Source organism: Phoenix dactylifera, unplaced genomic scaffold (genome assembly GCF_009389715.1).
Source record: "Phoenix dactylifera cultivar Barhee BC4 unplaced genomic scaffold, palm_55x_up_171113_PBpolish2nd_filt_p 000432F, whole genome shotgun sequence".
Taxonomy (NCBI): Eukaryota; Viridiplantae; Streptophyta; class Magnoliopsida; order Arecales; family Arecaceae; genus Phoenix; species Phoenix dactylifera.
The window spans coordinates 294,933-320,111 of NW_024067868.1; the positions used below are offsets into that span (position 1 = coordinate 294,933).

General features: G+C 36.2%; 1 protein-coding gene across 2 annotated transcripts; it reads right to left on the reverse strand.

Moving 5' to 3' along the window:
- On the reverse strand, nt 1-24,906 carry LOC120106021 (CLIP-associated protein-like). Of its 2 annotated transcripts, none has more exons than XM_039118867.1 (21): nt 24,352-24,906; nt 23,260-23,415; nt 23,106-23,168; nt 21,821-21,889; nt 21,492-21,657; nt 20,072-20,251; nt 16,878-16,975; nt 15,705-15,779; nt 15,563-15,631; nt 15,400-15,485; nt 15,207-15,324; nt 12,423-12,521; nt 12,039-12,339; nt 10,043-11,841; nt 9,800-9,901; nt 5,248-5,352; nt 5,067-5,141; nt 4,904-4,972; nt 4,729-4,797; nt 2,600-2,701; nt 1-1,088 (listed from the first exon to the last, which is right to left on the reverse strand). In XM_039118867.1, exons 1-21 carry the CDS (start codon nt 24,682-24,684, stop codon nt 930-932), a joined length of 4,293 nt encoding a protein of 1,430 aa, XP_038974795.1. In that variant the 5' UTR covers nt 24,685-24,906; the 3' UTR covers nt 1-929. The 2 variants fall into 2 exon arrangements, with proteins under 2 accessions (XP_038974795.1, XP_038974796.1); XM_039118868.1 differs by having other exon boundaries at nt 20,072-20,233; nt 24,352-24,905.
- Nucleotides 24,907-25,179: the final 273 nt, after the last annotated feature.

Here is a 25,179-nt window from a genome sequence, read left to right on the forward strand (position 1 = left end):
ACGAGTAAACCTCATACATAATATATATGTTTCTGATGATACAAAAGGAGGAGACAGAACTCCTGAAACAAAGAGAAAAAGTTGCAGAACAAAGAGTAAACGTCGTACCGCCTTCTCCAGTGGAGGCCCGGGAAAGCTTTCCCCAGTCTGGCTGCCTCAAAGAACATCGCAGAATGGTGGCAGACAAGGAGAAGAAGAGCTTGAACTCCTCTACCTTGCACTTCTGGAGCCGATGGTAGTCCGTCATGTAAAAGTATCACAGAGAGATTTCCTGCTCTCACTTATTACACATATTTTCTCGTTTTTTGAAAGATGAAAAATAACAGCCTAAAAAGCTTTTAGTTGTCAGCAATTTCGAGAAAAAAAAAAGCGAAGCAGAATTCTTGGCTCTAAATTTTTAATTAAAAAAACAAAGATGGCTACCAAATGCAGCCTAAATTATATTCACACCGAATCTCTCTTGGCAAAACCGCTGAAAACACCCGGCAAGCCTGGTGCTATGTCTGACGATTGCTTTGCACAAAGAAAATATTTTCCAGATTTGTCATGGAAGAGCAAAAGTTACAAAACAATCCCCGCTTCACCTACAATCTTCAAAGGTTTCAACTTCCCGGTCAACTGGATTTTGGCCGCACAGCACTCATTTTGGTGGCAATAAAAACCATTTGGAATGCACACAAATGTTACAAAACGCATAGAACCCCACTATTCACTCCTTTGTACACCAACAATTCAACACTCTAGCCGTTACCACCCACAACCCCCCCCCTCCCCCCCAAAAAAAAAAGAAAAGAAAAGAAAAGAAAAAGAAAACCCCACTCAGAAAAACCCACATGTTACTGTACAAATACACAATAATGAATAAACAACCATTATGGCACCAGCTCATTCAAACAAATTTTCGGGAAAAATACAATACATTACACTCATCAATGGTTAGCATCAATTGGAGCACCAGACCTTGCCTGTGAAATCCGGTTTGCATAAATGGTAACAAGACGCAGCTGCGTGCTACTAAGCCCCTCTAAGTATGGTAAGAATGCTTTCCCAAGCATGATATAGATATCCACAAGGCAGAACACCACAGTCTGCAAGAAATTCAAAATAAAAGGAAAACGGTAACGATTCCCATTTAAATAGATCCAAGGATAAAACCTGCAGGCATAAATCAAAATGTTGCAATATTCATCATAGGTAAGGTAGCAAATGATATGTCTAGGGCAGTCTAGTCTGTGGGCGATCTAGTCTACCAATAATGTGTGGAGGACAAAAAACCAATGCTATAATACTTAACATTTGATGCATGAGGCCAGGTTGGCTTGGCTTAGCAAGTTCTTAGAAGCAACACTATGCAATGCATCCTGCAATGCCTCACGTTGCAGCAACAAGTAAACAAATCAGACCGGACTGAAAGAACACAAAATGAAAGCTTTGCAAAAGAGTTGAAACAGTCTTGCCACTTGGAATATAGGGATGTTACCCGTTGCGCAAGGTAAATTTGGACGCTTTAACATGATTAAAAAAGAAAAGTTTACAAGGCAAATAACATTTACAATATTAAATAACTGGCATCAGACAATGTAATAACCAATCAGGATGACCGGACAAACAAGGAAGGCAACCAGGAACATTAAGGGATGATTTAAATGCCAGATGGTCGCATCCAAAGATTTGATCTGCTCATATCATGATAGCAAAGAGGGTTCCGGGATTGAGGGGTTGTGGATTCCATCATCTCAAAATTTTAGGGACTAGAAAATTAGCCTTTTCAATCAAATGTTATCCACGATTACTATGATCCGGAGCATCTCAGTAATTCATAATCTATTCAAATACTCTTCCTGGAGACCACCTTTGCTGGAGACTACTGAAGAATTGGGGGTGTCAGTGCTTGATAACATGAGCATCCAAACAGAAACTAAATAACCCACAACCATTTCAGGCACCATATGTATTCTACATATGGGTATATAGGTTATGTCATCCTCAGAGAGAATGCTGAAGAATCAACAAATGGCTTATATGAAAAGTACGCAAAGCAATTAGAACAATGACCAACCCATTTTTTATTTCTGAACTGTAATGAAAACAATGAAACTCGGAACCATTAATAAGATAATTTTCTAGAAGCAAAGAAAGCAACAAACTAATAACTGTTAATAAACAAAACAAAATGTAGCAAAGGTTAGTAAAGCAGGATTGCAGTAAGAATCAAAAGGCAATATCAGGATCATATGGATCCGTTAAGGCAAAGACCAAGCAATTATGATTTCTCCTGTACGGCCTTGCATTTTCCCTATTTGCTTATGGAAATCATTGATTGTCATGCTTCTTTTGCCATTAGAAACAACATAGACATCTTTAAGTCTGAACCTTATTTAATATGCCAAATACATAAAAATTGATAACCTGGAGTTATCTCTTGTCTTTCCTCTCTCTTTATAAGAAAAGCATCAACGCAAAGTTCCTTCACGTCTAATCCCCCAAGAAGTCATTTTATGAATGATGCAAAAAAAGGCATCATAAAAAAGTAGAGTAGAAAATGCATAATGAACAATGCAACTCCATCTACATTGTCTAAAAGAAGTAAAATCTATACCTTTCGAACATCTGGACTTTGATTTCCAAATGCATCAAAAAGTGCAGGTAGAAACGATGGCAATTGAGTCATTAATTCCTCATGTGAAAGCCGACCAACAAGCTGGAAAAATTGCCAAAGAATTAGAATGTTAACCGACAATCTTAATTGCTTCAGCATAGAGTGTTAACTTTCCAAATGACGATAATAGCCTCTATGCTGGAATTATAATGGCTGCTGCTGCTGCTAGTACTTTTACCAATATTACAATCATAATCATTTCATCAATTATGATAGTTATTATTTTTGTTGCTATTTTTAATTATAAAGAGCAAGTTTTAAGTCTCATTTAGAACAGAAACTGTATACAGCTTCACCTAATACAGGCTCAAGTCACATAGTGTGATGCATTTAAAAGAAACTGATGCAATTGGGTTAATAAATCAATAATACAAATAGACAGGAAGCAAACTTCAAATATCCTAAAAGGATTTTTTGTCGTCTCTCTCTCTCTCCCCAAAATCTGCCTGTCCACTTTTATTTCCTCTTCTTTTGTTCTTGGAGATATAAGACCTATGTTCTCTTACTGGACCTCTAACCTCACCTTTCTCTCCAAAGAAGAAAGATAAGCAAAAGCCTCAAACCATAATAAAACGTAACCAAAGAACCTAAATTTCTGCTTCGCTCACAAAAATAATGTTGAGATGTGAGATCAAACTTTTGAACTCCTAAAAACCCATCTTACTGATTCTAATTTTGTCCTCAACAAACAGACATTACATTCATTGTTATTCCCACTACCACAATATTCTCTCCCTTAAAGGTTGGTTGAATGGATGCGTGAAAAATGAAAAATGGACGGAAATGGTGATTACAACTGTACTATTTCCTTTGATAACTATGGTAGTTAAAGGGTTAGAATAATGACTATGGTAAGGCACAACATGAACATGTTTATATGTAGGGGTGTCAATGGAGGTTGATAACATGCTATGGTAAGGCACAACATTACATTCATTGTTATTCCCACTACCACAATATCCTCTCTCTTAAAGGTTGGTTGAATGGATGTGTGAAAAATGAAAAAAGGACGGAAATGGTGATTACAACTGTACTATTTCCTTTGATAACTATGGTAGTTAAAGGGTTAGAATAATGACTATGGTAAGGCACAACATGAACATGTTTATATGTAGGGGTGTCAATGGAGGTTGATAACCTACTAATCCAATCCGAAATTGACCTGAAGCATAGGGTTTGGGTATGGAAAATAAACCCAATAAGCCATTACGCTGGGTTTGGGTTCCGAATAAGACCCAATGTCTTATTGGGTCAGTTAGGATTTAAGTAGATCCATACCCGAAAACCCAGAACTGAACCTGATTATACACATACAAACATAGGAATACACACACACAAATAAATTAATAAACAAATACGTGTCTATCTATCATTTTTTTAATCATAAAAGAAAACTAATCAAAGTAGAAAAGTAAAACTGTAATCCATCTTATTCCATCAAATTCCTATCCATGACATTTGTTGTAGTCTTTCTATAATATATTTTTGGTGTTTTAATATTATACTGAGTTTGATTATTGTAAGAAAATTTTCATTTATGTCATTGACTGCATGGATGCTTAGGTAACAAAAGTAATAGTTAAATAGAAGTCTTCTTTTAGATATAATTTTTATATCTTTCTTAAAGTTTCATGTTTCATAGTTCATGTGGTAACTTTTTGTGTGCATTAAGTAATTTGAAAAGAAAAGTCCAAAAATGTAGCAAAATAACTTGTTAAATACCCAACATATACCCAAAACCCGACATTTTTGGGTCCAACATAGGATATAGGTACAGAGTTTGTGCTCGGGTTTGGATCTAATAAATAAAATTCGGATTTGGGTATAGATATGGCCAAACCCGACCGCAGCCTGCCTCATTGACATCTCTATTTATATGTAAACATAGTTATACGGCTTGTTATGGCTTTTATGATGAACTTTGGGTTAATTTTGCACTTCATGTGCAAATAAATTTACACCATAATAGTTTATATGATAAATTTCTTGAGGCTTAGTAGCATACATGTTAGAGAACAATCAAGACAGCTATTTAGGATGATTCGTGATGCTAGATTACTATAAATTACCTTGGTTAAACAGTTAATGCCAATAACAAGAGTCTTCTCATCATCACTGACCAATAATGGTACAACAACCTGCAGAGTTTATCAAAGAGAAAAAGAGCATGATGAAAATGTTTACCTCAGAAGTTTGTATGATTAATCGAATTCTAGTAAACAGGTTATAGTGAGATTCACTTACAGTAAGACATCTAAATGGATCATACTGAGCTAACACAATATTCAAACATTGGTGTGCTTCATTTGAAACCTGGAAGAAAAGCATAATAAATGAACTAATATACAACAAAACTACAAAGGTATAATGTCAAGGTCAGCTAGAGCAGAAGAGAGAAGTATAATACCTTTGCAACCACGTCTTTGGTCACACGAAGCAATTTTTCAACAAAAATTTCAACAGAATCTTCAATCGCCTCTTTCTGAAAGTAATAGAACATATCGGTAAGCAAGAGGGAACAATCTCAAGACTTAAAACTACTTTGCTCATACAATTGAAAGAAGAATTCTTAGCTAAGTGTCCAAAACCTGATTTTTGAGCATTTCAGCTATCAAAGAAAGAGAGAGTTCCCTTGTGGATGAATCAGAATCGTCCAAAACCTCAAGCACAGCTGTTAAAATTTGATTGAAATACTGCAGACACGATAACTGAAATTAGTGTGCAAACATCTGATGTCCAATTGTTTAAGCCTACTAGTAAATCAACATATATACGACAAATATCAAAACCAGGAAAACTGTCCAACCTTGATATGCAAACACATAATATTATAATATTAAAATTAGGAACATATTCCAACAAGATATGAATGAGTATTCGTATAAAACATTTACCATGTATGTCTTGGGAGATGTTAAAAGGTTAATTTGCCGAACACAGTACAGATTTAATACATAGATGTAGTAGTGTTGAATAATGACCATGATATTTTTACATAAGGTAGAGAAGCAACACATGGTTTATCGACGAGTCTACCATCTGGCATCTCCTAACAATTGACAGCCTTGACTCAATCAAAACATTGCATTAATCAATGGTTAAACTAAGCTAAAACTAGTGGACCCTTGTTCTCATTCTTTACAATTATGGGCTAACTGCAGTCAAAACAAATTTCTTCAAATGCCTTCTCACAAACTGTAAACATGTTCTACTACACTGTATTGTCCTCTTTCAAGAATTTGTACATTGCTTTGTTGGGGTCTCCTTCAATCCAGACTATACATTATAAAATATTGCTTTATTCTTCATTACCTTATACACCATTTTTTTTGACAAACTTCAACACTTAGTTTTGACATGGGTAACAGTACTCCATTACTATATACCATGCATTCTTTATAATTCCAATCTATAAGTTAATATTCTCTTCAATTGTTCCTTACCCCAAATAACAACTCACAGGAAGTCATTTGGGTTTGTTATATACTCATTGAACTTTGGATTGGGTTAGCCCAAGCTAGCCCAGATAATGAATTCAAATGCAGAGGCCCTATATAGGATGCCGCTCACACCAAGGCTTGGCCCTTGAAAAGTAAGCCCAGTCTCATCTAAGCTTGAAATTTTATCACCTCCTTTCTTGTATCCCACCGGAAATCCTATCCCATCCTAATCACTTTCAATCTTAGCCTAACACCTAACAATTGTCCAAATCCTCTGCCTTCTCTCCATCTTCAACTTAGCAAGTCTAATCTAAACCCAGCAACAATTATACCCACACGACATTATCAAACCAAGAACATACAGTAAAATTTACAAAAAGGAGGAAGAAGATCAAAGGGATGGATGGGAGCATCCATGCAACAAAAACCTGATCCTGCAGCTGTCTTCCTAAGAAAATACATGATACCACATTGTCAACCTCTTTCAAGCATTCAGCATGACATATAAAGAGAGTATACTCTTAAATGAAACCGCTATTGATGGTTTGCCTCAAAGATGGAAAAATTACAGGGCACCACCTTGCTGCTACTTTCAGGAGAGTGTCTATCAGAGAGATAGGAAGGATGATAGTAACTAATTTGAGCAGGTTTTTGGAAATTCATGCTAAGGTCATTTTCTACAGAGGTTCAGTTTATTTGATGTTTAATGAAATCAACAAGATTTATATACAGAGACAAGCATTAAGTACTTTCTGAAAAAATGAAAAATAGAAGCAGGCTAAGCCCAACTCTCATTCAGGATTAAGATCAAAACTTGAACCAAACATTTCTTACACTAGGCCTAGACTAACCTTTCATTGACCACAATGGTCCAATCAACTAATGCCTATCTTATAGTTCACAAGCATATGAGTGAAAATTGCCTGAACCTAACTGAATCACCCCCTCCCCTGCAAAAGAAGCCAAAAGGGGAAAAAGAAAAAAAAGGAGTGGAAGATTTTAAATACCATCAAACGACATCATTCAAATACTTGCTGTTAATCAAATCAAAACACTGCCCATTTGAAAACCCAACATTCAGCCACTGCTTTACTTGTCCTATGTATGTCGAAAAACTTTTACTTTCAAACCCAACTGACCAGCAAGAGGCTTTAGAAAAGATAACAACTTAAAAATCCTCTATATTACTAATTGAAACTTGAGGTTTCCTGAGAACATCCTCAACACAGCAATTTCAATTTGAAGACACCTCTCCAGACAACAATACCAACCAGACAATTCTTTCCAAACAACAACAATCTCCAATCAGCTTCTAGGAAACCAAACCTCTGGCACTATAATCTCTTACATCTCACTCCTTCGGCCATAATAGTTCTGAAAGCTTGAATCTAGACCAAAAAAACTTACTACCTTCAGAGGGAAATAACTACTGGCGCATAATCAAGAAAATCACTCCAAACTCCTTATTAGACTACAAACTAATAAATGAATTCGATGGAAGATATTAACAAATGACTCAGCCTCCAGTTGCCTTGTTCTCAAGATTTTGGATGCAATTTGGTTTCCAATAGGTTTGATTGGAGATTATAAAAACAATGGAATACTTCACTGCCACAGAAACATCTTCACTCTATGTCAATCCTGGTGTTTTATGTACTCACGACACTAAAAGCCAAGAATCATACCAGAATTTTCTTGTGGCAAGTCCTTTTACTTTAAATTCCTTGCTAGCTCCCAAAATCTGGGCCAAATTCACTGCACATGGCCTTATTGGCGATACCTCACCAGACCATGAATGGAACATCCAACAACACATTCCAAAAGCTGTTTCTCCTGATGATGTCTTTCCACAGCAAAATCTAATTCTTGCTTCCACAATCATTATTTTAAGTACTAAAAGATCATAGCCTATCACATCTACCTCAAAGTATTTATGGTCAATGATGATCCTGGAAGAAGTTTCTTTCGGACCACAAGTTACCCAAGACTGTTGGAGCACAAAACGAAAATACTTCACGTATTTAGACAGTCTCACTAGAAAAAATTAAACATCTAGTATATGACAAATATCATCTTCTATTCAAGTGAAATAACAAGAGGAAAGTGAGATAATAAGACAATGACACAAAATTCGCTGTCTCAACACTAGATCTCGTACTGGTACGAATGTAGTACAATGTGGTATCGGAGGTCCGTTCAGAATACCAAGATTCAGTATGCCCCTTATACCAAGTCTCAAATCGGTACCGGTACAGTACGCTCGATACGGGGCGGAATGCACTAGTATGTCAAACCATGCAAGGAAAGTTATAAATGCCTAGAAAAGGTTGTGTGCAGATGAGCTCCAAATCTCAGTGTGAAGCAGTTTCACTTAGGAATTAATCCTAAACTATTTAAATCACTCTTACAAGATCTCTTACAAAAGTGATTAAAGAAAAGGAGAAAAACTGTCACCCATGGAACCAGCTGGTTTCAGCTGAAACTAACCAAAACAGTAAAATACGCATTTAACTTTGGAAAAGTATTGGCCACGACTTTTCTATTTCTGGCAGAATGTTTAAATTTCAGTTGAAACTAACAAACAGGTGAATTATTCTGTAAGATGACAAAATCAGCTACAAACTCCAATTGAAGATTGGCAGAAGATAATACTTCGAGCTTTCTCATTCATGCGTCCATGAACTGGACTGTGTGATCCTTTGTATAAGCCACAGAAAACAGTGCCATTCACATGTATGGGTGTCATTATTGTCATATTGCTTGTAACATGACAATGCAGTTGTAATTAATCATAACTAGATTTAGATACATGAGTGATACATGAGACTTTTGATCAACAAAATGCACTTCATATCAATTGCATAATGCAAATGTGCAACAAGGACAGCACTTGATCAAGACATTGTTTCTGTGAGGCTCATATCATGATTCCTTCTCTCTCCACTTGAACCCAGTTACTCATGAACTTTCATCATATCATCAATCACAGGTGATCAGTGTTTGATGATTATGCAGCTAACCTATTTAGCACTTTTAGATGGCATTTGATTATAGACACATATATATATGTCACTAATGCCATTTTACAATGACAAAACAACACAAAATAAAATTGGATGACCATAATCTTAATGGATGCCCATCCGTAGAAGAATCTCCAACAAAGTAGTTAAGTTGTTCTCAACTTTTTAATTAACTGCAAAAAAATGAAAGTTTTATTCCATAAGAGACTTGCATATAGAAAATTATTTCATTAAATGGGATCCTATATACAAAACTGTGAGAGGTCATAATAAATGTGAAGCTTTTGTTAAACAACTATGATATTGGGGGTTTTGTGCAAACCCATTATTCTGTTACTGTCAGCCAAAATTAAATTTCAAGATTTATAAACTCCTCCATAGAACTGAAACTTGCTAGGCCTTTATATGCCAAAACCATAAGCACTGGAGATTAAAAGTCTCACAGCACCTAGCCTCGCTAGGCTTTCCTGTTCAATATTAGTATAGAGTATAGACTTAATATGTAAGTTAGAAACTTCAACCTATACATAATTAAGAAGCTTCAAGAACTGAAATAATCAGAAACGGTACCAATTTCTATCTATGATTTATACCTATATTTGGAAAAAAAATTCATATGACCAAAAGTACTTTTATCAAGGAACACAAGCGGTTACAGATGAAGGCAAAATATGTACCTTGGCCCAGATAGAACCATCCTTAACCACTGAAGCGTCAATTAATCGTTGCAATGCCTCATGTTTTATAAGACTAGAATTAGCGTCATTGCCATTGCATATCTATGAAAAAAATTGTATATTATTAGAAAAATTTACATTTGCTACCTTACAAACTTGATTCCCTAAAACAACATATTCAACTGAAGATTCTCATCAGTGAAATGACATTTTCTAAAATATAAGATTAAACTTAATACTCACTTGATGAAGAAGTTGGGGAATACTAGGTCCATTAACTGTTGTAGGGCTGTTCTTAAGAGTGTTGAGCTTCTCATCGATGATTTCGATATTTTGAATGACTTCGCCACCATGAGTCAAACCAGCAGCCTTGTGCCCATCAGAACTGACCAGTCTATTGAAATCTAAACATGGAGTTGTTATGGAACTCTCATGATCCATGTTATGATCTGTTTCTAGGTGAATTGTCCTTGACCCAGTACTGTCTAATGTAGAGTCAGTATTGAGTTTTAATTCGCCAATTTTGGGACCAAGAACCTCCTTGTTTGAGCTAACTTCAACAGTTTGATAAGAATGTTTTTGAGTTTCATAAGAAGCTGTCTGAGCAATGGAAATATCAGGTTGGGTTGATTCTTGCATAGAACTCCACTTTCGCGCTCCTTCACTATCAATTGAACCTGCTGAATGCCAACCAAAATGGTGGCCTTTCTTCAACGTCACAACATAGCCTTCCTCAGAAGATGTTCCAATAATATCTGCCTGATCATAATGAGATTTGGGACGCTGACGTTCTTTCTTATTCTGCAAGAAATTAACTAGATCAACCTCTATACGAGGTGTATACTGCTTAAGTGCTCGCCTCAAAGAGTTCTGATCTTCAACTGATAAACTGAGAATAAAATTCAGCACTGCAGCTGAATCAAAATGGGAATAAACTGATATGATGCCAGATATAGAAGCTTCTTTCAGTTTTGTGTTTTTATCATTGACTAAAGGAGCTAATTTAGCAAGCCATAGCTTAAGAAAACCACTATTACTATAACCATCAGAATTCATTGCACATTTGTTGAAGGAGTTATTTGCAAATTGAATAACAGCCAATTTTGCCTTTGGAGACCGCTGTTCATCCAGGGAACGCACAAGAGCAGGAAGCAGTGAATCAATACTGTAAGTACTACCAACAATTTCCAAGGTTGTTGAACTTGGTTGCCTAACCAACTCCTTCGGGTCTATCAATCGAGAAAAGACATGCGGTAAGATTCTCTCAAGATAACTCTCAAAAGGTTTTCTGCATGCTGGAATAATTTCCGCTAGAGTGGAAAGAGCTGCCTGTGCAACTTTGTGGTGAGGATCGTCCAAGTATCGGAAGAACAATTTCATGACTTTCTCAAAGCTTTGTGTAACTTCTTGAATACCTTTGGTCCCTTGCTGCAACAGAGTCCGGAGATAACTAAAAGCAGAAACCCTAGCTACCCAATCTGAACTTGGACTCAGACCCTCAGTGAGTGCATCATTTAAAGATGCTGGACCATCCATATAATTAGACATTTCACTCACTAAGAATTGGTTATCATCATAACTGCTTCTACCACTTGCAGAAGCTCTTCCTGTCACCTGCTTTCTCAAAAGAGGCCTCTGAAAATTAGGAACATAATTACTTTGTGAATCCTTGTAAGGTGTCTCAAGATACTGCCTATCTATATGCATGTCAGGTAATCGCCTAGATGGTCTGACATCAGCATTATCTTCCATAGCACTTCCCTCTTGCAGCCTTTCAGATGATCTTTTCATGTAAGGCAAAGACAAGGCTGATAAGGAATCAGATGACCGATGACTGGCATAAGAAAATTTGGAAAGGTCCCTTGAAACTTGAATCTGAGGGTTTGTGGGATTGGTGAAATTTGAACCGCCATTCCTTGTACCACCTCTCACAGTGTTACCTGTAGTTGAATCAGTCAACACTAGATTCTGTAAAGAGAGATGATTTGAAGCAGGAGCAACCATGGTAAATGGTGGATCATGAACAGATGGAGAGTCAACTCCTGCACTAGGAAAAATAGGTTAAAAAAAAACTTTAGCCCTTTTGGACATCCTCAGCAGTTAGTAGAATGACATAATGAGCATTAAATTCAACAGATAATCATACTATAACCAGAAAATCGGCAATCCAAACAGTTAACTAGATCCAAGCTGGTTGAGTGTGAAATTTAGGAATTATGCTTCTCAGATATATTTGCACCTCTCAACAAACTTTCAATGGCCGAAACCTTTTGTTTGCTTGCATGAAGCATGCTTTCAAGGCTTCTGTCAGAACCTTTACCAAGAGGCTTTGATTGTGATAAAGGAAGGCCGCCCAAAGAAAGAGATGTTCCTGAAGCAATGTTTGCCCTTTTGTCCATTGCAACAATGGCAGAAGTACCGTATCCAGGTACACTTGGAGTACTAGCATGAGAAGGAGCACGTGATAGCGGTGTGCCTCTGTCACGAAGTGAAGGAGAAGCATATCTCTTGTGCATACCTCCATCTTCATCATTTATTATCTGCACAAAGTTACGTCATAACAATAATCAAAATTTGGAAGAAACAATAGGAATTTCTTATACCTAAACAAAATATGGTGTACCCTTTGAATGACTGGATCGAAGGATGAAAAAAGACGACGTGAACGCTCTGGCCAAGTTTTTGCAAACATCCGATAGCAACTTCGTGCAGTTGAACGCACCTACTCAGTTTCAATAAGCCATTTATCGCTTTTAAACATGACATAGCCAAGTCATTTGCATGATAATATAACTTTATCAAATAGTACACTACAGAAAACCTACGGTCCTGCTAATGTTAAATTATAAACTTCAATAATAACTATAGGCAAAAGGATGTTTATGCTGATAATTATACAGAACACTAATCCTCAGCTGATAAAGGCTGATACAAGTGTCTATCTCAACTTAGATATGGTTAAGTGGTTATAATTACTTGAACCTCGTTAACCTATCCCCAACATTTTCTCACAAAGAATCTAGAGTATAAGAAATACTTTAGGCGGCGAGATATGATGCAAATCAATGGAACAAATGATAAAATCTGAAGTCACCAAACATGTTACCTCTTACTAAATTAAACAAGAATTTTCAGCTCTGATAATTCAGTTCAAACTTCAAACTAATCAGTTCTTGACTCTCTCTCAAGGTTGTTTTTTTACGTTGTGTTTTTTAGCATTTATGTCATCACATTCATATTCTACTTTTCATCTCCACTTCCCCTCCAACATTTTTCAAATTTTAAAACATCAACCTTATTAGTATTTTCTGATAAATTCCTTTAACTCCAAAATGTTATAACCATTTATCCATTTCCCAACTATTTGGGGTCAGCTCTTTAACTCTAAAATGCACGAGGCAATATTTCATCAGCATTCTCCCCATTAGCTACTATAATATGATAAACATGTTACTGTGCTATTCTTCATATCCCAACCTCATATAAGCATATATCCTTAAGTATCTATTTGCTCTAATTATTTGTCATCCTACTAAAGTGCATATAAATATGCTAATATTCTAACTCACAGATATACTGATCTACAGGTATAAAATGATCCAATAATTTCCTTCCATATACCATTTTATCACTTAACAGTCACTACTATTATCAACCATGGTTTTAAGTTTCAGCACGAGTACTAAAACCAAAACCTTCTAACCAAGAATCAAACCTGGCTTCAAAGCTTTAGCCAAAAATAACTCATTAAGCCAAATATATTGTATGGACAAGTTTCTTTCTCATTTTGTTTTTATTTATTCATTTCATCAGACTTTGTGGAGCACTTTTTCAATATTAAACTCAGATATTTTGTACTTTAAGCAACTTTCAAAGAATCATGGTGTCAGGTTCCATATGATTTAAAGATAAGTTATTATTTTGGCATATATTTGACTATCCTAGAGCTCAAATCTCATAAACACGTCAATTAATATTTTTCAGATTGTGGGTTGAAGTCCAATACCTCTATTGATACCCTATAGGTACAGTACTATACCGTACTGATACACGGCATGCTTCTTCATGTCAACATAGCAGACAAAAGCTGATGTACCATGCATCAGTGGGGACCAGTATCCAGAGGCATAGTGATACCTGTAGCTTACAAATAGTGTATGGCCGGTACTAAGCAGTACGCACCAATACTTAAATCCTTGTTTAAAATTGTCATAAAACAATAAAATGATTTTATTTTATTTTATAAATTACACTTTTTATGCATTTCCACATGAAACAATTGAAACCACAAATATAAGTCCCAAAACATACAAAATGCTCTAAATTAAGTCAGACCTATTTTATTTCCTAGTTTTTTTCACTCTCTTTTTTAACTTTTATATTTGATTTTATTTAATTTCAAAATGGGAGATAAAGCTGTTCAAGCTGAAAATCAAGCTGTCTTTGAACCTCGTTCCAACCTGTAAATTAACACTCTGCTGTCCATAAGCAACATGCATGAGAGGACCCTTACATGGATACCAAGAATCATATGTCTGACACTCAACAAAGAAGGTCTAAAGAAGCCGAGTAAAGGTCGTTTTACACTATACCCTTGTCAATCCAGTCTAGTCCGAAGCACTTTACCCTTTAAGATTCAAGAACACTTTCCTTTGGCTCAACAATCACCTACTTAACTCCCATATACAGGCCTTTTTTAAGTCAATAAGCATATGTTCGGCAAATTTCATACAATTTTCGAACCAATTGCCTCCACAGCAGGAAAAAATGAAATGTGAAATAAAAAAATAGATATAAAAAAGACAATATTATAATACGAATGAATAAAGAATAAGAGAAAAAGAAAAAGCATACGCATATAAGTGCTATGTTACATGGATTTGGGTATGAGTGTTTAGCTGGTTATATGTCCATATGTCGATCCTTTAAATCTTCAAAAAGAGTCATAGCCAGGTGACCTACACACAATCATTTCTAACTGGAGGGTTCTGGTGCTTTTGGAAAACCAAAGAGTCCAGATAGCATACAAGAGGACTCCACAATAAAAACACAAATCCTTACCCAAAGAAAAAAAAAAATTGAAACAACACTTATAATAGCAAGCAGACACCAGACAAATGGTAAATCAGTTGATTCCTCTAATTTAAATTCTTGATGCACTTTATCAGTTTTGATAATGAATGAAAGGAAGATTATCTTTTCAATTGGATAAAATTAATTAAAGAATTTCTTTTTCCATTCAATACTTAAATTGATTTAATGTTGCAAAGAGAATAAGAAACTTTTTTTTTGTGCTGCTAGACATGTGTTGATGCTATTTCAGAAGAATATTAACATCTTATGTAAATCTTTCTTCATGATTGCTTTAAGCAACTTTTAGCAAAAGATCAATCACCATAGCACGCACCTCACTCATTGCATCTGCCACACAGCACTTTATAAGATCTTCATAAAGATCAGCCGAACGATGTATTTCCAGAGAATCAGCCCAGTACTCTAGTATTAGAAGTGCATATTCACAACACCTGATATAGTGAATATGTATAATTGAATAATGGCTGGAGCAAAAACATAGATTATTAAATAGGAAATGGTCCTACCTAGCACGAAGAACTGCATTCCGATCATTCTTTGCAGTATCAGCTATCCGAGGAAGAACACGAGCAACCTTGCAGTTACGCAGCATCTGGAAGACAGACAACAGGTCTCATGATTAGTGAAATGTCTCATTTTAAGGGAAGCAAAAGTTCTATCCTCTCATACAGTTTTTATGCAGTTGTCTGCAGACTCGGCAATCACAAGAACAGTTATCACCACAAGCTTAAAAAGCACCTGAAAATTAACTCAAAAGTTAGTAATCATTCAGGAGAATAAGATCATACTCTCAGAGATAAGAGCAATTTACCGGAATGTACATCTCAGCACAGGCCTCAAAGTCCCCCAAAAGTTCCTTCGATAATAAGCATAGCAGATGGCAGGCCTAAAGATAGGAAGCACATTTATCAAACAGCAAAGACTAAAATCCCATGTTATTTTCTCAATGCAGTATAGTGATAGAAAACATTTAAATAAGTAGTGTAATGAACAAGGAAAGGGGCACACAATTTGTTTTTAAAACAAGAAACATACTACCACCAGTACATGTAAATGTCAATTTAGTTTATAATTGTCGTGAGGCATCAACAACCCGAAACAAACATGACACCCATGTTCATTATCAAAATGTTCATGAAACCACAAAATGATTTGAGATAATCCAAAACTATCGGTATAGATGAATGGCTAAGTATATAAACATATAAGGGCCGCAGATATGGTCTTAATATACAAAAGTCCATGAAATGCAGAGCAAATGATTATAATTAAGCAAAGCAAGGTTTCCTCTGAAATTCAAAACAAGAAAAAACACACAAAAAAAGATTCCCATGGATACCATGTATGAAATTCACTGTATGCAGGTTATGAATAGAATATCTTCAACATTTGGTAATAAAATACAGGTACATAATTTGTATTGGCTGTCACAAAGGCCTCAGGAAACTATGTATGTGTAGATTTCGTGATATAGATATATAACTTGAACTAGAACTTATATCTTCAACCACACTAACATAACTTACAAAACTTAGTAAGTTCAACATATCATACCTAGCTACTTCAGTAAATGGCAAGTCTGTAAGAGAGCCAACGTAAATGCCCCAAGATGAACTTAAGAAAAGACCTTGGTCATAAACATAAAATATTATCTACGACTGCATCTACCAAAACATTCATTTATCGCACAAAATAGACTATAAGAGAATGCACATAAGACTTCACATTCAAATGTTTCAGACCGGAAAACTGGAATTGGCTGTTATCTTAGACAAAACATGAATACCATTTGGATAAGGCTAGTTCACCACTTCATTGGCATATGCCATTTATAATATATTATTCTAAAATGAAATAAAGATATGTGTTTCATATCAAATTAGAATCAGCTTTAAGGAATATATCTTGCCAGCTGTCAATAGCCAACACTGAACAGCACCGTGACAATCTATGCACCATAACAAAGATAGAATTGAAAGCATACCTGCTTTACTATGCTAGAACGTCGATCTGATAGCTGAGTGCTTAGAGGAGTAACTAACTGCTTTACAAGCATAGGAAATGATGGATAATCCGCAGCACCTGATAGAAATTCAATCAGACTTGGACCAAAAACATCACATAAGTAACAAAGTAATGTGACTATGAATCAAAAGGAAAAAATAATATAACTGTTGAGTAGTGAATCACTACAAAGAAAATGCATTATCCAATAAGGATGAACTGAAGACACCAAAGACAACACTTGCAAGTCACTACAGCAATAAAAATATGAGATTCCTGAGAATGAAACAAGGGGACTATCACTTTGCAAAACCATACATATTCTGAAAAGATGAAAAAGGAAATATTCACAGGTTGGTTAACCTAAATTTCAGGTACTCCCATTAGCATAAAGTGCAAGGAGAACAAAATATTGATCCAAAGTTGAGGTATGCATGATTGAAAAAAAGTTTTAAAAAGAGCGGAGATGAGGATGCATATAGTCCAATTAAACCGAACAAGGCACATGAATGTTCTACATGGATCAGCCCAAAAGTATGATCTTCAATTTGCTCACAATTAAGAATAAAACAAACAGAAACTGAACCAATAGTTGATAATTTTCAAGAAATGATGCAGCCACAAGTTTTCCGAATGAAGCCAGGTATATTCCACAAGGGTCGCAATCATCTACTAACAGGATTTTATGTTCCCGTTAAATCAAAATGCTTTGCCTGGAAGTTTTGGTTCAAATCAATACAAAATCAACCCCAGTTTCAAAATTGTCAGGTAGTGCATGGAAGTTTTGTTGTTTGCTGGAACAACAAACAAGCCTTATCACAGCCCTCGCAAAACAGGATTAGCTTACTAGAAATTTCTACGTATAGGGAGCCCGAAAACCCAAGAACATCACCTTCACCCCAACTGCAATTATTTTAGCATACCACACAATTAGATAAATCCTATCAATATTCATGAAAAGAAGGAAATGCTATGCATGTGGAAATAAAGGACAAGACAAAGGAGCAATGATATAATCAAACGTTCCGATACTCAATTATCATAGAATTGCTATGCAACAGCGCTTAGATACCATGGATTCAATCAAAAATCTAGAAAAGGCTTTCTTTTCCCAAGTACTGCCTGAGTTAGGTCCAGAGGAGTGACAAATAAGAGATCACAAATTGATAAATGACCACCTCTCCTAGTAAACTGAATACATGATATAAAGTCATCCTTGCATATGCATGGAAGCGAAGGGAAAGATCTACATCGTAAAACTTCAATCTACATGGTAAAAGTTCAATCTACATGGTAAAACTTCGATCCAGCATTGAAGTGCATATGTTAGTATAACCAAATAATAGACAACCTTGAAAAAATATGACACATAAACAGCAATAGCCCAATCCACACAAGGGAGTAATATTGAACACCTGGTGTATAAACGCTCTTAGCAAAGTGAGTTCAAGCTAAAAAATTCCAGGCTCCTCCAAAATTTGCCTAGTAAGAAAGATCTTTTCTTCTAACCATCAAATCAACAACACCCTCTATATATGATCCCTCAAGCTGATTATCCAAATCAGATAAAGATTTATTATATGACACTACTTATGATACAACAAGACTTTAAAAGATCAAGGTTTCAACCGGAAAACAAGATCTCAAGTATTTAAACAAGATCAAGGAACACAATTAATAAACTTCTGGCTAGTCTTTTTGGGTAAGATTATGAGTTGTTACAAAAAATATCAGAACCAACCTGGCCCACAGTCCATCCGAACTAGGAAAATGGTAGCACGGGTGCTTCTAAGGCTGATCATGAGTGACACATGATGTTTTTGTTTCCGATTGGGTTGTTCGCTCATGAGGATGCAGGGCATAAATAGGGGGAGTGTTTGAGGGCTTGTGTGGGCGTGTATGTAGTCCTACATTGGTTGTGCACTAGAGAGGTCTCGGGTATTTAAACAAGGCCATATATCCCAATTAATGACCTTCTAGCTAGCCCTTTTAGGTGAGGTCTTAGGTCGTCACAGAAAAATATCTTTGTTTTTTTTTACCTCAATGAGCTCAAACAAAGATATCAGATACTTGCTAATTGCTATATGGATGGTATAGGTCCTGACATATGAAACAAATTCTTCCCAATCATTATTAGATGCTCTGGAGGTTTAGCTAAAACTTCAAAACTGAAACAGAACTTTACTTTAGGCTGAAAGAGATCAAAAATTATGGTTTCCTCTCTCTCGTCCTCTCTCTCCCTCACCCTCTCTACTATGTCGGTGCGGGCCCGACACGGAACAGCAGGAGGTGTACCGAACCATGCTGCTAGCCAACCGGTATGGGCTACGGTACCAGCACAACGAATCTTGAATAAAACTAATTTTTCACATCCAAATTTATCATATATGGGCTATTTATGCAAAATTTTCGTCATTTCTTCAATTCCCTAAATATCAAGAAGCATTCTCTCAGATTTGAAATATTGCAATATTAAACTCTAATGAAAAGGATTAAAAATTTTCAGCATCACTTTTGCTATCCTAGAGCTCAAATGTCATATATATTTACATTGCCATCAAACAACAAACTAAAAAACTATGTTCTAAGCATAAACTTTTTATATTTTATGAATAGAAATAGAAGTCTTAATCATTCTAGTGAGAAACCACTTGGTAATACATCCGGATATTCCAATACAAGCAATACAGATATATGTTAAAATGATATGGTTTAATTTTTTTTTACTACAACACATTTCTAATTTTTTTTTAAAAAAACAAGATGCAAAACTGAAGTTTTAATATTTGAATTATGAAAAGCAGTTAAACATTGAGTAGCATAGAATAATTAGTGCACCAGCCAAAAGAGTGTTGGAAAACTTGGTTAAGAAAACAATCAATATAGTGCATGAAATCTTAGATCAATTGATTCAGCATTGAATCTGTAAATGGAAACTTTGTCCCTATAATGTCCTTTCCTCATACATTACTTGAAGTATCTTAATTGCAGCGGCTTTTTTATACAAGGGAAAGAACATCAACAATGAATGTAATTAAACAAATATAATCATCTCAAGGCAGCTAGGAGATACTAGCGACTACTCCCATATACAAGAAGAAACACGTCAACAAAATGATCAATAAGATTTGGATGCTTGAATTTAATAAACAGAAATTTTCGATGAAGTAAAACCTCCAAAGACCAGGCCTTCAACTCTTTGCATGGCAGCTATTCGAAGTGACCAGTCTTTTTCTGGTACTAGAGTAGATGCAATCTTCTCGATTTCCTTGATCAATTCCTTTTCGGAGTACACTTTAATTGGGTCTACTGGCTTCTCAGTAACATCGGTTTCTCCTTTAATTTCATATGAAACTAATCAGTAAGAAAACAAAATATCATCCAGAGGCATAAAATTACAGGAAATTATTTGGAAAAAGAGTAGCACCATTTTCAATAAAATTCAAAACATAACATAAATGTGTCGATTCACAAAGTGTCTGCACAATAAAATTCCAATGCATAGAATAATCTTCAACAACATATTCTACTTGGAAGAATTAATATGAGACAAATCAAATTTCTATCGAGCTTGAATAACTAATTTATTTTCAATTATTGAGAATAATTACCCCTTCAGTTAATGTATGTCTGTAGATGCAAATCCCGAAAAAAAGATCAAAACAAACAATTAAAAGTCCCTTCTATTCAAGGATAAGAAATAACATGCAACTTGTGAGAAACATATAGAAAAAAGCTTACAGCAATTGTACGGGCTAAGATTTATCAAACAAAACTCCAACTACATCTTCAGTAACAACTATTGAGAATTACATAAGAACTTCAACAACTCAAACTACTGCCACCAATTGCTTCCCAACCCCCACCCCACCCCACCCCACCCCAACCCCAAAACACACACACATACACACACTAAAAAAAAAAAAAGACGTGTTGCTTCAATTTGTACCTGCTCTTTGTCTGCCTAATTTTCATCCTAAAAATAAGTAGGCATTTCAGTTAGAACATATATTAACATAAAATTTTGGGAGTTGCCTTCAATATACATGGCTTAACTTTCAAGATATATTTAAAAGAAAAATTGGGTTCACCTAAAATGTAGACATCGTATCTGGAAAATGCAAAACATGATTTGTTAGAAAGCAGAATTAAACTTTGCAACTAGGATAACAATTTGATTAACAACAAATTCAAAAAGTCCACCCACATGAGCATGTGTGTGGGTGTGTGTTGCCCTAATACTAGGAATGCAAGCAAAAATTTTCCTGTCTCAGAATATGGTACATGGAAATGTATTAAAAAAATGCTAGAACAAAAAATAGTACACATAGGAATCCAAAAGGATTGTATTTTCAAAGTGAATTATCTTTGCCCATATTTTTCCACAAGGATTGCCAATACTAGGTTAGTTGATTAAGAATAGCACTCCAGGCATTGTCTCGTTCTACAACCTCCAACTTTTGCAAAGCAGAAGACATAGCAGGGACAGTATCAAAGTCAGGTAATTATGTAATTGAGTGGATCCTTCAACAGCACATGCAAATGGTTTTAACATTTCCATGATATGAATGTACCAAGGTAAAAGAAGACCAACCTCCGGAGAACAAGGATTCCCTTGGAATGCTCTTGGTCTTTGGACTGCTCCTTTTCTGAGTAGAAGTGAATGATTTCAGTTCTGTAGAAATAAAATGAGTTCCAACTCCATCGGATGGACGAACCTTTGGTTCTAATTTTTTTAACCTGGCATTCATCTCTTTCATCTGCAGTATAAAAAGTGGTATCAAACCAAGAACTTTATAATCAATCAACCCTTCAAAAGCATTGGGAAAAAATTCTCAAAAGCTTAGCAATTAAATGAAGCTACAATCTTAAAAGCAATTATAGCGTCGCTACATTAGGTACACTAAAGTCTTGGATGATTACCATGGATGAAGGAAGATGGTAACGCTGCAATTCTTCACGAAATTGAGGTCCAACATGTATATACATCTCCTACAATGAAAGAAGCAATAAGTTGTCTATTTAACATGTTCAAATCATCTAATTTGAAATACCATGTGTTTTATTGCACTCATAACAGCCCATCATTTCCACAAAATTGCTTTTATATGAATTGTTTGTCCATCATGTCCTACAAGCATGTCAACCAGTACATCTCTTTTTTTTTTCTTCCCTTGTTCTTGGCCAGCATGTAAATACAGATGCAAATCTAATATATCGGTTCCAAAATTCAAAATTCTCGTAACCTCTGAAGAAGTCTCCAAGCTTCCATTGGACTTGGAAAATGCCTAAATGATGATAAGGGAAAGGAAGGCCTTCCAAAAGAGGATTATGTTCATAGCACAAATTTTAAGCCAACAGCCAATTTAGAAAACAATTTCAAAGCTATATACCTCATTTCAATGATTAAAAGTTCTTATTAGTATGGACAAGCCTTTAATTTCTCAAAAAAACACCATTTAACATCATGCAAAATAAAAAATGTGGGTTAAACAAAATTCTTGCATCAAGAGTTCCATAAGCCCCCTATTGGCTAGTTTTGGAGCGATCAAGTATCAAGATTCGATAATAATGGACACTACAACTATTTCATTTGCAAATATAACATTTATCATGATGAAATCATGGATTGAATAAGGTACTGTTCCAAATGTATTACAAAGCCAGAAAGACAGTGGTGATGCAACCAAAGAAAAGTTGGCTTTCAGCATGTTAATTATTTTTGCTATTTAGACCATGGATTTATGTCTAGCAATCATGATTTCCTTGTCTTTGCTTTTTACACACTAATTCTCCACAATAGCACTATGCAAGTTTTAAGCTACCCAGCATGCTGCATGTGAAGCCAACCTATACTAACACAAATTTCTTTTCGAAGTTTATGAACACAGAAAAGGTGTCAGAATTCCACAACCATAACCATCAAGGGTCCCAATTATTAAAAGTCAGCTTTATAGGATCATCATTCACCGAGCTTCCCTATTTAGAGCTTCCTCTGATGTTACCACAGTTTGATCATGATCAAGTGCTTTTTGGATTGTCTCATGTCTTTTAATTGTTGGTTATCCCTACAACATCTCAATTTTCTTACATACAGAAACTTTGCCATATCCTTCCCTTACAAGGCAATAGGACAAATGTACAGAAATTATAGAGTAGTATATGACAAGTGGAAACAAGACATAAAAGCAGGTTCACCCATACAAACCTCAATACACAAGGTCACAGCTTCCCTAATGCTATGGTTAGGATCATTCAGCAATTGCAGAACCTGTATAGTGAAAACAAGTCAATAGCATATGTTTATGTATATAAATTACAAACATAAAAGACATCCATGAAATGGTAAAAACTACACATACAGGAGGAAGTATAACTCGCTGAAGAGTAGGCTCAAGAGTAGCAAAAAGACCAACTGCTGTTGTAACTGTACGCGCAAACTCTTCCCGAACTCTCCAACTTTTGTGCATCCAAGCATAACCCCCAGCTCTTTCAACAATGATCGTGGGTGATGAAACCTGATTAGGACGAACCTTAATAGCTTATCCACATCATAATCCTTTTTCCAGAAGTTATGAAAAAGGATCCCACATATAGAGTTCATGAGCAAGAAATAAACCAAGAAAATTTGTTCCTTCGTGAACACAAAGGTAATTACTCAACCTCAATTTAGGAATAACAGTCAGATATATAGACATACAAGTTTTCCTTATATAAAAAGCTCAGAGTTGGGGGAAAAAAATATGCATACAAATCAACTGTTTCAAAATGCATTAATGTAGACGTATTGTGAAGACTTAAGGGAGGGAAGTGTAGGCAAGAAATTTGGCTTACAAATAGAAAATGTTGAGTTTAACATTCCAAACTACACATAATTTCCTCAATAACCACTATAAGTTTGTACAAGCATTGAAGAAAAACAGATTCAGAAGTCTTGATGTTTCGAACATCAACTGAGCCCCATCAAAGGCATAGCACTTCATTAGACATTGAACAAAGGTTCCCCCAATAAAAACAGGGAAGAACAATAAACCTTACATCCACCACCTTTTTGTTACCCGCAGAAATTTTGAAAACAGCAACCAAAGAAGCTCTGCACTTCCTCTAGGAAGAAGAATGAGACACAAATCCATCATCTTAACTAGCATGCATCTAGGAAAAGGTTTCCCATTGCCATTGAAAAAAAAAAAGCCCTGATTTTATGAGGTTTAGGCAGAAAATTAGCAGATCCAAAAAGCACTCAATTCAAACTCAAAGCCTAAATTTCACAGGCCATCACGGCATTATTATTCACTCCCCAAATCTTCCTCTCTTCCTCATTCAAACCACACAAATTCTCCTGACAAGACTAATAATTTGTACAGAATCTCAAAAGTTGGAAACTAGAACATTAAAAATTAAGAAACTCAGAAACGATATATGTATTTTTTTAGAGAAAATCCTGAATCCCTAACCTCCATGAGGGTGATCAGAAGCTGTCGGGCAGCATCCCGGACGGGCTGCTTCCCATCACCAAGCCTCTCGACGACGGCGGGCACGAGACCATTAAAATGGAGCTTGAAGTGCTCCCCGGAGAGCACAGCAGCGGAGGACAGCGCCTGGAGCGCGCCCTGGGAGACCCGGAAATTGTTGTCCTTGAGGAGATCCGTGCAGCAATCGACGAGGGCCGTGACCTCGGCCGACGACAGGCTCTTCGTAGACGCCTCCAATAGCTGGTGAAGCCGCTCCACCCCGGCCATCCGCTCTTTCGTGTCCTTCGCCCGCGCCATCTCCATCGCCTCCTCCATCTCGCTCCCCAGGGAGGAGAACCTAAAAAGATTCTCCCTAGGGTTAGTGCTTCGGATCTGGAAGGGCCCTCGGCGATCGGATCTGGCGGAAAAAATTTAGGGAAAAATCAAAAGAAATCGAGCCAAGCGAGCGAGCGAACAAGAGAGAAGCGGGGGGTGTAAGTTGGTGGAAGTTCGGTGCTTGGCTTCTCTTTCGCTGGATATGCCGCGCGACACAGCGAGCGAGCGAGCGAGCGAGAGAGCGAGAGGGAGCAGCGTGAAGTGACTCTCTCGGAAATCGCCATTACAATTGATGTTATCTACGAAACAGTGCCACTCCTTTTCTTGGTTCGTTCCCAAACTTTTTTTTAACCCACTGTAGCCCGTAGGAATTTGGTTGTTTTATCGGTTATTGTCCGCATGGAAATTTTTATGCGTGCAGAAAATTGCAGTGACAACCTTACACGAATTTTGCCACGCGTCCACGCCGTCCAGGGGACGGGAATATTTATGCGG

Excerpts from the sequence above, each read along its gene's own strand:
- LOC120106021 (XM_039118867.1), bottom strand. The coding sequence starts at position 24,684 with ATGGAGGAGGCGATGGAGATGGCGCGGGCGAAGGACACGAAAGAGCGG. Across the intron at positions 15,325-15,399 it reads AATGCAGTTCTTCGTGCTAG|GTGTTGTGAATATGCACTTC; the intron begins GTAGGACCATTT and ends TCACTATATCAG. Across the intron at positions 12,340-12,422 it reads TCGATCCAGTCATTCAAAGG|ATAATAAATGATGAAGATGG; the intron begins GTACACCATATT and ends AACTTTGTGCAG.